A 16,830-nucleotide genomic window follows, 5' to 3' on the forward strand; every position below is an offset into this window, starting at 1 on the left:
GATGCTTTCTAAACCACACATATTCAGTATTCTTACACTGGTTTTGCTTAACAGGTTTGAATACTTTATACAAATCAGTTTTGAGTCTTTGGAAAGAGAAACATTCTCTGAAGTAGAGAAGTACACTGAAAAGCAGCCACAGGCAGTGTGTGGTTTTAGGGATGACCCTGGCTGCCAGAGAATGTTGCCCTCTCCCACTCACAAGTATCAGCCTCAGTTATGTCTGTGAGGTAGAATGGTGTCAGTCACCACTCCCAGAGAATGATGGCTCGTTCCCAGGTAGTGAGTAGCAATGCAGGAAGCATCAGTGCACCCACAGCCATGGAGAAGCTCACCCCAGGCCATGGACTAACCCCTGTTTTTGTTTTCTCATGGACAGTGACACCGACGGACACTGCCCCAGGAGTGGCCGACAGCGTGCACTTTTTGGGACTAGATCTAACATCACAAAGTGCAGAACTAGCTCTCTATGTGCTTTTTGCCCTTTCTGTAGTTGGAGCATTGGGCTTGGTTCTTTCTGCATTCAGGTGCAGAAAAACACCCAAATCATCCCATAAACCACCACAGATGGAACTCAGTCAAATGTAGAAGTTCCACTTGGTTGTTTTTTCTGTTTAGAAAACCCCTACAGCACCCAGAGAAGAAACCTAGTGCTTGTACTGCTGCAGCTTTATGGCTTGCCTCAGAGGTGACTCCCCACCATTCTCTTCGCTTACCAACTTCATGTTTTAAAAGAAATACTTTTTCTGTGTTCCCCTTCTGTTTTCTCCCCAGGCACAATTGATTTCTTAAAGACAAAAGTAAAACTGCAGCTTTCTGTCTGCATAAGGATTCTGAACTTACAACTTTCAGCTGTTCTCACTTCACCATCTCCCCTTAGGTGATGAAGATCTTTTCAAGTGATCCAAGAGCAGTGCCTAAAAGCTCTATTGCTTCTTAGTGGTGAAAGCTGAGGTGGCAGAAGATGCTGCTTTAGTGCAGGCACTGTACTGGGGCTTTCTTCCCATTAATTTTACATACAAGGAAAAAAAAAAAAACACATTAAAAATGGAAGTGGCCTCAGTGCAACGTCTTCATGGTTGGAGAGACAGAACTTAAGTCTCCTTTAAGCAGCAGCTGAAGCAACACAGCACACCTCTAACACTGAGGTCTCTAACAGTGAAAGGCACAGTCCTTTGGTGGGGGTGAGTGGGACAGAAGGTTGACATCCTTCCATGTAGGAAGGCTGTAACCCATTCTCTAAAACAAGCTTCCAGGCTCTTGTGTTGCAGCCCTCTTGCTAACGACATTTTCATTCGATGTGATAAAAACTCCTCTTTTTTTCCACTGTAGCACACCACTTCAGATGTGTTTTACCAGATTTTAACACAAACAACTCCTGAGTGTAGTAAACTGGGACAAAAAGTCTGCGTTTTAAATTTTGGTGTATTATCCTAACTGCTCACTTCTTTGTGACAAAAGTACTTCAGAGAAACTTCAAGTGAAGACAGTTGTTTTCTGGAAAATAGTTTATTGAGTGCTGGGGGACATTTAAAAACTACAAGATTTTTGCTTGCAGTTGCAGGAAGCAAGAAAAAGTTAAACATAAATTAGTTACCTGATTTGCTACTTATAGTGCTTCTGAAACCCTCATTTTAATCAGTCATTGCCTACTATGACCTTTATATTAATACCTGGCTTTTAAATTTTTTTAGCAGAATATTTATAGATTAAAAAGTGCCTTTCTAAGGCAGTAGGGTAATGATTATGAAAGCTGAAGGAGATTTTCAGTCTTTTTAACTCTTTGCCTCTAGGCCTCAGCTACACCCACTCCATTTTTCTGACTTTGGTGAATGTATTCCATACTCCACTGTGGGAATAAGACTAAATAATAATTCAAGTCAGTGTAAAGTAAACCCCACTTGCCCAGAAGCTTTAGCTGACTCAGATCAAATAAGAAAGAAAGAAAAAAGCCAGACACCAATTACTGGAGTTACTTTAAACTACATTTGTTGTGTAGAATTTCCATTCCAAGTATTGTTTTCATCTTCTCCATCATCTTGCGTCCTCAGTCTATAGATTTTGCCTTCTTTTTTGAAGTCTTCCCCCCGCTTTTCCATGACTCGTTTCCTGACTGCTTGCCTAGGGTACAAATGACAGCAAGGTTGGACAGTTTCCCTGGTAATACCTTCTCTTGTCCCCAGTAATCATCATCTTAGTTTCCTTGGGAAGAACCACCCAGCTCACAATTTTGTCATTTAGCAGTCGGACAAACTGACAGAATCTCATTTCTCAGGTGCGTGGTATGTGGCTGCTTCAAATGAAAGGACCAAGTGGCTCTCCTGGTACAAAGGAGATCTCATTTGCTAGGCAATACAAAGCCTTAACTGTCATCATCAGACTTCAGTCCCCTACCAATCTGACATCTAATTTTCAGAATTTGTATCTTAAAACAAATCTTAAAATGCTGTTTGGGGCAGCTGAATGGCCTGTTCCTAAATGACTGCAAAACAATGTTTTTCCTACTTGTATGACTGGAATCTGAAGCAAACACTAAGGAGCTTGCTTAATGACATATGTAGAAGCCAAGAAACGCCAGTCAGAGCTGATGTGCAGTTTATCAGCCACTGGGTTAACTCTTGCAACCAGAGGAGAAGGGTGGTGGACAGAAATTGCAAGCGAGAAGCAGCATTGGAGAGACAAGATACAGTTCAGTACCCCACTACGAGATGAAGAGAATTGCAGCAAGCAGTTTGAGAAACAGCTGCCTTAGTTCCTTTACCTGCTTTGCTCCATGCTGCTAGATGTTGAAGGATTTGAGTGGTCTTGCTGATGAGTTGGCCTCACAGCAGACTGTGAGGGAGGTGGACTCGTAAACAGGAAGTTGCTAATAAATCTCCAAACCGCTAAAAGAGGATAAAGTATTGTGCCCAAGAACTTCCACAGGTCACTGCCTGAAGCCTGAACAACAGAAGTAGCAGGTCTTCCCGCCTGGGCATGAACACATAAAGCAAAAGTGTCAGATAGTGTAGCTGTACACTTGTAGACAAGAGCATTTAATCCATAATTGAGAAGCAGCACAGAAAACACAACACCAGCTGCTTTGGTTACACAGTAGATAAATGGCTATGCTACTGTTTATTTGCTTCAGAAAAAGTTCTTCATCAAATCAGTCATGACAGAACCCTAATTTTGCAGTATTTCTTAGGCACCCAAAAGACCAAAATTCAAACCAAATGTTATCATGGCCAACTAACAGGAAAGATCCAGCTACAGTACAGCAGCCAAACCAAAACCCAACACCTACCGGCAGCAGCACCACTGAAGCACTGGGTGCTAGCTCTAGTTCCAGTAACTTCTTTCCATAATCTTCTTTGGTAAACTCCCTTCTGGGGAACATTGTTGCCAGTGAAAAATTGCCATAAGCATTACCAACCGTCTGTGAAAAGACAAAGAAAATCTTCTATGTGTAACTGTTCACTTTACACCACTGCAGATTCGCCAGCTGAGTATACCCTACCACACTGACCCAACCGTTCTATACCAAACTGTCCATCATCACAAAGATGACTGAGAAATGAAAGCTTTTTCATCCCCTCCTATCTCAGTTACTAGGAGGACTGCAGCAATATAAAGGCAGCTGGTGGCACTGCAGAAGTTGATGGAATGCTACCACAAACACATAATTGATGTTACACCAATCTGTTATCAGCACATACCTGAGAAAACAAAACACTGACTTACCTGTGCAGCAAACTGCCTTGCTTCTTCCAGCCGTGCTTCAGATGGGAACTGGTTAGTAAAGGAAGACCCGTCTGGAAGGCGGAACTGAATCCTGGCTATTGCACTGCAGGACATATATCAGAGTCAGTCAGCAAATGAACAGCTACAGACAAGTGCTCCTGTGGCATTAGCTTGGTAGTAATGAAGTGGGGGTGGGACAAGACAGTCATCCTGCTTAGGGCAGTGCAGATGGGTTCTAAGTTTGGATCCACAGTTGATAACCGTCTAGATAGGTCCCAGTGTTACTGCCATGCTTGCCTTTTCTTCAGGGGCAGTACTAGACTTGCAGTGGGTCCTTAACTCCAAGTAAGATTTCTACAGGTTAGAAGATCTCTTAAAACAGTCGTGTTGCCCAAAGTAAGAGCTCTGACACGAAGAGCTGATGACCCAAATGAAACCTTGCTGAATCCAAGACAATTTCACACACAGTCAAACAGCTGGGTCAACACCATGCTTCTCAGCACAGTTCTGATGTTATCAGTCACATTTTCACCTTATCTAGTGCCCTGTCTAGCCCCATTATACATGGCATGTAAATCAAAGATCAGATGGAAAAAGCTCTTCTCTAACTAAAACAACACCCAAAGAAAGGTTGGTGTTTCAGAATCAGGAAAGTCAAAAGGATGAAAGGTATCAGAGAATACAGAATGTAGTATTATAAAAGAAGTGCAGCTTTTAAAGTCACTATTTAAGCAGTTCAACACAACACCAATTAATAGATTAAGATATTAATTAAATCTTTGGAAGTTTCTTTACCTGTCTCTCTCGCAAAATAAGCCTTTCTATAGCAACTCACCTTCGCTCCCTTTGAGCTGCTTCTTTTCTGGCCTCTATTTCAGCCTGCTTGGCCTGAAGAGCTGCAGCTTTTGCAGCTTCTGCTTCTTCCTTTGTTTTTGCAAAGCGAGCTGCTCTCTCAGCACGATCCTGTCAAAGCACCAACCAGAAACCTTAAGTTTTATCGTGAACTGTAGCTTAATATTTATTAAACCAGAAAGCTACAATCTGCACTCAGTACCCAACCATGCAGATATAAGCAGGTCATAACAAGGCAGCAGTGCTGCAAATAATTCTTCATTAACCAGCTGCAGAGTGTCACATCATAAGTCAAGATGACACTTTTCAATGAGTCATTCCACGCAAATATTTAATCATCTTCCCATGCAAGTTTAACACTCCCGTGAAAATAAAGAGAAAAGTCTTCTGACACATTACACCATTATCATTCTAGGTGGTGTAGGCAAAAACTGAGCAAGGAGGAGGGATTTCAGTTGCTATGAACTGTTTACATCTACATATGTACACATACACATGTAGAAAATAATCCTCACCAGCAGCTTGAGATCAGTGCTCTTCTGCATGTTCCATAATTAAACATTCCCTGTGCTTCTATTGCAAAACTATGCTTAAACTGCAATTATTTTTACATTTAAATGACAATTCTCCACTAGGCTCAAGCAACAGGACAGAAAAGTTGGTATATTCATTCAGATCAAAAAGATCACCACGAAAAAGAAAGCAGAAGCTTCATTTTATCCACAGGAAATGCTACATAAACCCCAAACACAAATGGCTACAGTACAAGGCCACAAGATTCCAAACTGAAAAACAGACAACCTTTGAAAGGTTCACTGAAGGAGAAAATGCACCCTCTCAGTACACTGGTGGCTCCTGTGAGACAGCACAAGCAAACTATCTTCCAAAACAGAAGAATTACCATTGCAATCTGTTGTCTTATCCGCTCCCGAGCAGCCCTCTCTTCTGCCTTCTCTCTGTTCCTTTCCTCTAACATACGCTTTGTCAGTTCTTCTTCCTGTCGCCTTTTGTACTCCAACATTTCTTTACCGGTTTTCCTCCGTTCAATTTCTTTCTTAATTTCTTTCTGAATAAACAAGAGAGACATAAAAATTAGACCCTGAAACTGCCCTGGACAAGAGTCAGACGAGGTTGAAGCACGTGTGTTTAAAAAGAGTTAAGCATTTATTCAAATGAAGAGTATAGAAAGAAAACGCAAAGGTTTTTCATTTTTATTACCTGTTCTTCTTCTTTCCGTTTCTCTTCCCGTCTTTCTTCAAGCTTTTTTGTTAGTCTAAATTTAAGAATGAATAGTCTTAAAAGTGCAGTGTCTGTTGTTAACATTTCAAAATCATAAGAAGCATTTGCAAACATTCGTGGAAGAACAGAACACAAGTCAACAAACATGATCTGTGCCACAGTGCCAACACCTAGTGTAACAGTCATGATTCATTCACGTGCAGGTGTACTACCCATAAAAAGATGAGGTGGTGATTCACCACCAAGCTTCCAACTTTTAATGGAGCTCCAGCATATCCCTTCTGTCCTTTTCTGCTCAGTAAATGAGGAATCTTCATGTTGAACAACTCATAAGACACACAATAAGCAAATACTGTTTAAGTCACACTATTTATGACTTGTGATAACAGAAAGACTAAATCTCAAATTCTTCTTAGCTGTGGAAGCCATCTGGTTTCTCCTGCACATCACTTCCTAAAATGGAAAGCAAATAATATACAGCACTGAAAGATGCACATGCATCCACCCCATCTATGCAGAACAGTGCTGTAGGATAACAATTAACCAAAAAAAGGCCACACAGTAATTCAAAACATATTTTAAGTTTGAGGAAAGGGCAGACATGGCCAAACAACATGAGAATGATGTCAGATAACCAGAAAAAAAATTGGTTGTAAGATAGTTGCTTTGCTTCTTGAAAAAATAAAATGAGAATTACCAAAGAGCTTTGCCTCTCCCCTGAAAGAAATGCTGTAGATATGTGCAAACATGCTATAACTTACCATTAATGCACAGTTCAAAAAAGAGCTTTGGTATTTACAGTAAAATACTGACAGCATTCTCCTATCAGTAGCAAGTAAAAATTACACTTGCTTTCCAACACCTTTCAAATAAAACAGAAATGAAATAGGAAATGTATTTTAGCAGTATAAATAATCCTGTTGACTGGTTTTAGGTAGGATATTACAAATATTCTCTGTCTTAGAAATGCTAACAAAGAATTTTATATAGTAAATCTTGTACTTAAAGTCAATTTAATGTACTGAACAGGACGCTTCTGGTCACCATAGTTAACTCAAACTCCTCAGATCTCATTACTGGTTCTTGATCAAAAAGTGTCCCATAACAGGATTCCTCTGGCTTTTATCAATATGCCTAGACCACAAACAGTCATCAAAAAGACAAATAGGATGGCATCTCTGAACAAACCTAGGTTAGCATTTTTTCACCCCAGTTTCAAGTGCTTTAAGTCATTAAAAAGTTTGCAATAAATGTCTGTAATCGAGTTACATCAAAGGTGAACATTTAGTTCTCCAAATTATCCCTTTCAGAGTACATGAAAATGAGATTAATTTAAAAGCTGGTTTTATATCAACTGTAGTACTGTCACAGACATCTCAAGCACAACATAACACTTGCCAGATGATAACTGTGAGCACCAAAATACTGTAATTGGCCCTGTTTGTTAAACAAACCAAAACCAAACAAACCCAAAGCCCAGACAATAAAATTGCCTCCTAGGAGAGAAGCAAATACAGTACATTAGGAAGTTTGCAAAAGAAGACTTACCTTTCTACTTTGAGTGTAAGATCATTCACAGGCTGAGCATCACTCACTTGTTCATCTGAAGAATTTGCTGTTTCCTGGTTTGCTTGACCTGAATCTGCTCCATCTTCAACTGATTTACAAGAAAGTAATGTGTAAGAGAAAAATAAAAGAACTGCATTTCTCATCGTAAGAAGTTATTATGCTTATTGTTAGCTATACCTCACAGCAAGGAGGGTATCACAAGGAGATAGGAGGTTCCGCTATTCAGACAACCCCCTCAATATCCCAACCAGATTGGTTTCAGGTTACTAGCCCAGAGGACCTTTTGAAATGGAATCCTGTCTCCAGACACTGTACACAGGTTTTATTTCACTATAAACCACAGATTTCTCCCTCAGTAAAACTGAGCAGTTATTCTTTCTTCTAGACTTGCAAGCAGCTTTCTAGTACACCCAAGCTTTTCTTCAGCAAGTCCACTCAACATACTGTGTTTCATATGCAATCATCACTTCACAACTTAAAGACAACTATTTGAAAAGCAAGTTATTTAGCATTTCTGTAAAAATGCATTACCAGCAGAAGGCCTTATTGTCTCAGACGGGTCAGGAGAGTCACAAAACTCGGCTGTTCTGGATTGCCTGTTTTCTGGAGCACCATTAACTGGAGAGGAGGGACATGGAGATGATTGACTTCTGTTTTCCAAGGGCTGCCCTTTTAGTGTGTGCAACTAAGAAATCAGAGGAAAAATGAAGCTTTGAATATTTAGCACAGATTCAAAGATCAAGACAAACCAATTTTTTGGAGGAGAATCAGTCCCACTTAAAACATAAGCTTGAACTTATCACATATTGTAGAGTGTGATACAATCATAAATTTCTTATTTTCACTGATTTACACTTGAGATCCAAGTGATAAAACTATTTACATTTACATTACATCCTATAGCATAATTTCATAAATCTATATGACAGGACACTCTTACAAAACCACACATGAACTTCACTGAAAGAGTAATGGCTATGTCATTCCAGTTTAGAGTTCCTGACATATTTCCTCAATATCGTGGGTGTTACACAGATGATCTAAAACCATCTGTGAAACAAACTGCAGCACTTCTGCTCAGTGCTTTCCATCTTGTTCAGTTTGTGCAGTGATTTTAAGTTTGCAGGTATTGCTGTCTTAAGGATACAGAAGTCGACACACTAATTGTCAGGGCCATCTCCTGTCTTGAGCATGTGAGCACTTTCAGCTGGATCTGAAAGATCCAATTTGCCAGCAATAGTTACCTGTTTGACTCTACGGATTCTGGTAACAAGCTCTTCGACAGAAACACTGCCAGCAATTACTTCCAAAGGGATTCCATTGTCTCCTATAAAAAAACTTGCTGGAACACACACTACAGGATCTGCACAGCAACAGTTAAGGACAACAAATGCCAGAAGTTTATAAAGTAGCTTTCAAAGGAAAAGCAAAAGTCCTTCCTTTTTGGGCAGAACTTTCTAGCCCAATTTTCTGTCTCCACCTGGCTGCCGACAGCTAGTGCCCAGGAAGGAAGAAAAACACACTGCTAACAAAACCATGGAAAATATCACATGCAACTGATTAGCATTTCTTCTTTTCTTTGGGAAGCATTCTGGCTTAAAGAAGTTCTTCAACATGCATGTATGGAGTAACTGATTATGCTTTGACTTGAAAGATTGTTTTAGTGTGAGACATCTTATGTAGACAATAATGAATTCTTTACAGCACTAAGAAAATCCAAGTTAAGGTACAGAATTCCATTCCTCAGCATCATATGGAATTCCTGAGCTACATGCAGTGACCTGCTTAAGACAGGCAGATATTTACATTAACTTCAGACCTATATATCAGACAGAACCCAGTCCACTACTCAGTCTTCCTCCTCTGTATCTCTGAACTCCAGCCAATAATTTAACTCACTTCTTGCTTGTTTGCTTTCTAGTGCTAACTGGCACTATCTTATTCCGGTACTAGCTTATTCCGCTTACATAAAGCTTTGGATCATTTTCTATTTGGAGAATTACATAAGTTTAACATTTAAAAACCCAACTTGTTCACTTTCTCCAACAACTAATACTAAGCTGAATACACAAATACTATCTTTTAACCACACAGTTTCTTGCATATTTCTGCACCATAAGAAGTAATTTAATCACGTTGCTCATACATAATTTTCTTCAGAGCAGCATTAACTTTTAAAGAGCAATTATCTGCAATCATCAGGTAGCATCTAAAGTTATCTCAAAGGATACAAATTTGAGAAAACTGCAGGCATGCCTCACTGTTTAAAATAAAAGATTTGTTTAGAAGGAGCAATCACTTGAAGTTTTTTTTCATCACAGAAATAACTGTCCTACTACCACACACAAAACTATTTAAATACTCGAGAGAACGCTGAAAGCCAATTTGCATTGCATCTTCTCATTGGCATTTTGCATAAGTGTTGACATGGTGACAATCCCTGGTTATCACAGTTCACTAAGATTCAGGGCAGCAGTACTAAGCAGCAATTCAGGGAAAAGACCTCCAAGTCTATTGAGTGCAAATAATATAGGAAGTATAATAAAAGGACAAAGAGCATTTCAAAGTAGTGAATTTGTTGGAAATGGCAATGCACTTTCTGCACTTGGACAGCAAAAAAAAAAAAAAGGAGTAATTCACCCAGGAGTTTCAAAGCTTTCTCTATGTGTTACAATAGAGATACACACATTTTCTCTGGAACTTTAGAGATTTTTATCTTTCTGAATTCATGAGAGTTTTTACATTCCCTATGCAACTTGGCAAATCCAGAGCTGCCTCGGGAGTACTTGCATTTTGATTCCAGCTCTTTTACATAACTTTTCCATCTCTTCCTGTTGAAAACGGACAACCTCAAGCATTCTTCTACTAGCACTGAAATGCAGTTCAAAATACACAAGGAACATTCTGCAAAACAGTAAATTTGGCATTTTCTCAGTTTCTAGAGGCTGAATTCTCTTATGTTCTGGAATCTTGTATTTAGGCTACTTCTAAATCAGGGCAAGGACTTCAAAAGCCTCTTACTCTCATCATTGTCAATGAAGGACTATGTAAGAGACAGAATTAGAATAGGATCAAACCTTTTGGAGTCGATTTTAATAGCAACAAAACCATCTGAGGCAGCTTCAGTCACTTTCTCATCTTCCCACCTCGCAGCCATCTCAGTAGATTGTTCATCCTCACCTGCAAGATATAGCACACATGTTAATCTAAGCCCACCTCAAATTACTGTCTGTGGTCTGATTTTAGCTTTGCTTCAATTGCTTGCAATCACCACTGAAAGACATGCTTGTAAGTACTTTAACCTTCGAAAGGCAGGACTGTCATTATTTTCAAGTTAGCTGATTATGATTTTTATTTTTTTAAATAAAGTGGAGACAGTTGACTCCAGCTGATGTTCCTTGCTAACATGCCAAAAACCTAACATACCAAAATTCCTTCCAAGCCAGTGAGCACATCACTTTCACAGTCATTCAACTATATGGTGAGCTGGTCCAAGGGAGCAGAAGGGACTGGACCACACAGATGGCATAGAGACAGAAGAAATGGAGGTGACGGCAAGTCTGAGGATTGGCTTGATGGCATCATCTAACTGCACAACCACCAAAGGATCTCACTTTTGTGTTAAGAGAGTATGATTATGCTTCAATAGTGTCCTTATAGACTCATGGTATATAAGCAGAGCCTGCCACACAGTCAGTAGGAACCACTGATTCTCCCTGACATTAAGCTTGAGCTGCTAACACACTAAAGCTACCCACTGATTACCTCATCATAAATTTAATTACTGGCTGCTAATAGGCAAAACTGCACTTTCCACTTCTTTGTAAATACAGAGTTCAGCAGACAAGGTTTCACAGTTTGATGATATTAAAAAAGAGCCAAAACCTAAAAAACCCCCATTTATTTACACAATTATTTGTAACTTAGTTTTATGTCCAAGTTCCTGACGTGAACAGCAGTAGGAGGAGGAAAAGGAGAGAGCAGCACACAGGAACAAAAGTAACAGTGAAGAGGAGCTACTTGATTAAGGAAAACAAAAAAGGTGCTCTGAGGCCACAGAAGTGTTGTTTTAATCAGAAGAAACAACATCAATCATACTTTTACCTTACAAAGCACCAGTTTACTGGGGATTTGGGTTAATACATACATTCCAGTGAATATTAACCATCTCTCAACAAGTAAACTGGCATGCAACCATTTGTTTATCTTCCATCTGTATTACTTCCTAGCAGCTTGGAATGGACTGTACTCCTGATGAAGAATTTGAGTCACAAGTATAGGAGCACAGTAAGTCTATTATTCAATGACAACAACAAACCATTTGTTTGTTTCATCCCAGTTGCCATTTCATGCAGTATCTTTCATTTGTTAAAGATCAGGACTTGCATGTGCAGTCCTCTGGTGAAGCAGTGCTGCCTTAGGGCCATGACTGATCACCTGGCCACAATGCTTCTCAGAGAGACCTGTCAAAAATAGACCAATTTTGGAAAAGTGTTTTCCAACCATATGCATCGATTGTTCCCTGGAAGTACTGGAGCAAGTGCAGATGTATTCATCTCTATCACTGTCATTCTACATAAGCAAGTAACCATTTAGGATGTTTAATGCAGGAATCTTTCCTCTTCCTTTCAGTGCAGAATTTCCAACTGCGGTCAATGGATGCAGCTGTTCTGCCCAGGGCAGTTTGGCCTCCTCCCCCATGTCCAAATGCTCAGGGACAGACAGCTGCCTCACCGCACATTTTTTCAGAAGGACACATGCTCATCCGATTAGGCTACTAAAAATACCTAAATACTTACCTAACACTAACTTTTCCATACAAACAACTGCTCTAGGAAAAGAATGCTCCAAGACACAAACAGAGGTGTGATCTGTGAATGAAAAAGCTGGTAACTCACATTTTCTAAGGCTCTAAGCCAGGAAATACAGTTGAATACTGTGACCACTCCAGAATGGTTGCTTATTCTCATGTATTTTTTAGTTTTGATAACCCTTTCTCATTTGGAGGTTAAGGTTCATTTCTTACAATTTTATAGCAGTAGTTATATCCTGAAGTGAAACCTCCCAGCTCACAAGGCAGGCATCAGAAAAGTCAAGAGGTCAATCTGAACGGAACTGGACATAATTCACAATTCTGCTAAACACTGAGCTATCAGAACTGCCTCAGAATTGCAGTTACCAAGACTCTCAGATATAAGTTTCTCTAACAAAAGCGTTGCTTTATTTCACTTACTGGAAAAGACCTGTACACAACTCACAGTTCACAACTCTTACATTTGGTCAGGTAAATTTAGTTACCTATTTTGGGAAAAGATATACCTAATTTCTCAGGTAATTCAGATAATTGGAAGAATCTCTTTTTCTGCAATGATTTATTTCCTGTATGAGGAACTTATTTAAAATCATCAGAAGGCTTCAATTCCCCTATTCCTCAGTATACATTCACCAAGGAAAAGTGAGAAGGACAGAAATAAGCCCAGATGACTTACTGTCCAGTATTTGATAGCTACTTGATAAGTGTAAGGATTGCCCATTCTGGACATGAGAGAGAGCCAGGACGTTGAGCTATTCACCTCCTCCTCATCTGTGTCATTTCACATATTTAACTTGAAAAGTGCTCTGATACAGCTTGGATACAAAACACTAACAAAGACCTTGTTGATTGCAAACTCTCACTCTGAAGAAAAACCCCAAACAACTAAAAATGAAGTTATGAACAAAGGATGGAGTGTTTCTACAAATGTTACTGAAGAGAAACATAAAAAACTTCAAGCTAAAACATTTAGTTTCTCCTCCCTCCATTTTTTCACTTCTGAAAAGGCCTGGTGTGCTCACGATAAGAACACATCAGCTTTCAGAAAGAATAATCTTAATCACCTCAGTGGAACACAGGAGGTATCCAAGGACATTTCATAACAAATGAACAATTAAACTTAGATTAATAATTCAAATAATGAGAGAAGTTTAACTCCACAGGCTAGAAAAGCATACACAGACAACTATGAGCAAGACATCAGAGTCATTCACCAGACCTATTTCAGTATTAGGAATACATTTTTCCCTGTGCAAGCATCAGAACCTGCTAGCAACTATTTGATGCCCCAGAGTAACTCACCTGGCCCCCAAACACAACTTCTTTGCTTTGTGTGCACAGAAGCCTCTAACCTAACATCTCACCCGAACACTTAAAATCAGTCTGGTAAGGCAGACATGCTTCACCTCGTGCTCCATGAGGAGTATGGACCAGCCTCTTTTATTGCAACTCCCCATAAATTTGACAGGATCTTTAGTACACTTAAACAGCTGCATTAAAACAGCTGCGTTAAAAATCCAACTTGGCTGAACAATGTGCAACTACTGTCACAACCATCACCCCACTGTTAAGGTAAGTGGATGCATTATTCCTTACCTGACTGCAAAATATTCTAGAATCAGAAAGGAAAATCCAGTTCTTCACTTTCTAAGTGATTTGGAGAAGGGTGGGAAGAGGACAGACAAAGGGTAGCAGAAACCAAATCCAGATGGACCTGCCAGAATTCAGTAATTTTTGCCAAGGCTGTATCTAACAGCTACCCTACACAATGCCCACCCTGAAATTACTCCTTACTTATCTTTTCAATTTATCTGATTTTTTCCTTTATTAATTTTCTATCTCCATAAATGCTATGGGACAAAGCACACAAACTAAATCAGAAACACTGAACACTTCTGAAAGTGTGTTTTCCTGCTCAGAAAGCTACTTTAAAATACTTGTCTATGGTGTCTATGGACAAGCACACACCATGATGGCTCAAAGTGTGGTGCTAAACAAGCATCTACTCAAAGAAGAAACCTAGTCAGTGCTAGCATTAAAAAAAAATCATCTTTGAGGGGGTGTGTTCGCTCCTCGATGGACGTTAGCTCACCAAATCCACTCTATCACTTCCTTCCTCAGATGGACTTGGAAGAGAAAAATCTAACAAATGACATGTGGGTTGAGATAAGGATAGGGAGATCACTCACCAACTACCATCAGTGACAAAACAGGCTTTGCTTAGGGAAAATAATTTATTACCAATCAAAAGAGTAGGAATAAAACCAAATCTTAAGACATCTTCCCCTGACCCCTCCATTCTTAGGCTCAACTTCACTCCAGATTTCTCTACCTTCTCCCTGACAGCAGCACAGAGGGACAAAGAATGTTTTTGGGCAGCTCGTAATTCACTTTCTTTCTCAGAGGCAGGGCTTTTTACAGTCTTCCCTTGCTCCAGCAGGAGGTCCCTCCCACGGGAGACAGTTCTCTGCAAACTTCCCAAACACAAGTGTTTCCCATGGCCTACAGTTCTTTATGAGCTGTTCCATCTCCCTTCCATGAAGTGCAGCCCTGCAAGAGGACTGCCCAGCATGGGTCCCCCAGGAGGTCACAAATCCTGCCAGCAATCCTGCTCCAGTGCAGGCTTTCCACAGGGCCACAGTCTACTTTAGGCATCCACCTACTCCAGTGGGACAGGCTGCTTCCCCATGGACTGCAGGGGAATCTTTGCCTTGGTGCCGGGAGCACCACCTACTCTCCTCCACTGACTTTGGTGTCTACGGAGCTGTTTCATCACACTTGTCTCCTCCACTCCTTGAGCAGCAGTTTTCCCCAACTTGTTAAATATACCACCACAGAGGTTTTAGCAGTGCTGCTGATGGCCAGCAGTGGGTGCATCTTGGGTAAGCCGGCGTTTGCTCCAGCAGACCCAGGTAGTTCCAGCAGCTTCACACAGAAGCTACTCGCCAGTAGCTTGCCACACAAACCAAATACGGAGGATCTGAGACATCCGAGAAATCTAGCAGTGAACTTTTCACTTCGAGCAGGGAGCTGGGAGGAAGACTGGCCTTTACACAAGTCACAGCACATTATGTTTCACCAAGGAAGATGTTGAGTGTTGCAAGACACCCAAGTCGCAAAGGTTTTTTCTCGTTTAGTATCTGGCTTCCATTTAATCTCATACAAGGTACTATAATAATCTTACTATTGATTATGAAGACAGAGAGCTTTCATGCAGGTGATGTAGGCAAACACACTATATCCCTGAAAAATAAACATATAAACCAACTCATCAGTGGTAAAAGAGGCTTTCACAACATAGCACTCGCCTGCCATCATGATTCACAGGCTTCTATAAAGCTGCCTTTGAGCCTTTTACACCACTCCATCCCTTCCTCCAACACCAACAGAGCACGACGTGGGCTAAGAAGACACTGATTTCCAGCAGCAGAAACTATAAGGAGACTTGTGCCAACAAAGAAACTTAACCACACTTCACTTTTCTGTTCACAGTGCTTTTGGGCGTGAACTTCTTCTTGAAGCAAAGCAGATCCCATGGTTCAGTAATTACTAAGGGAATTACACTAGCCAAAGGTTTCGGGTAGCTGGTTTTAGGTAAGTCATCTGAAAAACTTCAAGCGACAAGCACTCAAGGCAAGCAACAGTAAACAGAAAAGAAACAACACACACACAACAACACAGCATCGGAACGTTAACGAGCCTAACATCCTCCTTTCTCTGACCTCATCCTTTCAGTCAGAAAGAGAAGGTACACCAAGAAACGTGAGTTTCTAAGGGCTTTAAGCACAGAACAGTGCAGAGAACTGGAACGGACGCGGTACACTAATGAGTACGAAAGTTACACCAGTAAGAACTGAACGCAGGCTTATGCAAGGATCCAACGAAAGGAAAAGCTAAACATCCTAACGCCCGATGTCACTGCCTGGCGCACGGCCTAACGCCACGATAAACCACTGCAGGCACAGAGCCAAGGCCTGAAACAGCTCTACGGCCGGTAACGCACCGCCAGGCCGGACAGCGGGGACGGGGACTGACACAGCAGAAATCACGGCGCGGCGGGAGGTGGAAGCAGCAACAGCTGGAGAAGGCGCTGCGAAGCCGCCAGCAAGCTCCGCCCGGAGGCGAGCGAACGAGCAGCGCCGGCGGACAGGGCCGCGGGCGGATGGGCCCACCCGACGGTGAAGGCTGTGAGCAGCGGCACCCCGAGGGGCAGCGGTAACTGCACTGGACCCTTGCGCCGCCGGAGCTCAGAGTTGCTCCGGTCAGCCTCAGGGACTGCACCGCAGCCTAGAGGCCTGCCTCAGCGGCAGCTACTCCCAGCCCCGGCAGCGAGGCGGCCTCAAGCTGGGGAGCGGGCGAGGCTAGGCGCCCAGCACCCCCCTTCTCGCCCCGGCCGAGCCCTACCTGCCACGAACACGACGAAGACCGAGCTCCGCTGCTTGGCGGCGGCGATAGCGGCCGGGATGGAGCCTCCGAACCACATCATGGTGCCAGCGGCCGCGGGCGCTGCGAGCCGCCGCCAGGCGCACGCGCCGCCTCCGCCGCAGCCACCGCCGGCCCCGCGCGTGCGCCGCCGCCCGCGGCCCCGAGCCGCCTCGTGATTGGCGGCCGCGCGTGCCGCGCCTCGCCCTGCC

General features: G+C 41.8%; 2 protein-coding genes across 2 annotated transcripts in view; one reads left to right on the top strand and one right to left on the bottom strand.

The window, feature by feature from the left end:
- The window catches only part of LCT (lactase), a 24,238-nt gene extending 22,064 nt beyond the window's left edge, over positions 1–2,174 (top strand). Inside the window, exon 17 of the mRNA XM_064155736.1 lies at positions 380–2,174. Within this exon, the coding sequence (XP_064011806.1) occupies positions 380–588 (209 nt within the window). The 3' untranslated portion in view covers positions 589–2,174. The remainder of the gene's footprint in view (positions 1–379) is intronic.
- Positions 1,491–16,734, bottom strand: UBXN4 (UBX domain protein 4). The gene is made up of 13 exons (XM_064155750.1): positions 16,601–16,734; positions 10,461–10,563; positions 9,615–9,643; positions 8,628–8,746; positions 7,915–8,068; positions 7,363–7,471; positions 5,794–5,848; positions 5,477–5,641; positions 4,559–4,686; positions 3,724–3,826; positions 3,287–3,418; positions 2,762–2,970; positions 1,491–2,121 (listed from the first exon to the last, which is right to left on the bottom strand). Exons 1-13 carry the CDS (start codon positions 16,680–16,682, stop codon positions 1,983–1,985), a joined length of 1,527 nt encoding a protein of 508 aa, XP_064011820.1. The 5' UTR covers positions 16,683–16,734; the 3' UTR covers positions 1,491–1,982.
- Between the last annotated feature and the right edge of the window lie 96 nt (positions 16,735–16,830).

The sequence above is a fragment of the Pogoniulus pusillus genome, chromosome 2 (genome assembly GCF_015220805.1).
Source record: "Pogoniulus pusillus isolate bPogPus1 chromosome 2, bPogPus1.pri, whole genome shotgun sequence".
Classification (NCBI taxonomy): domain Eukaryota; kingdom Metazoa; phylum Chordata; class Aves; order Piciformes; family Lybiidae; genus Pogoniulus; species Pogoniulus pusillus.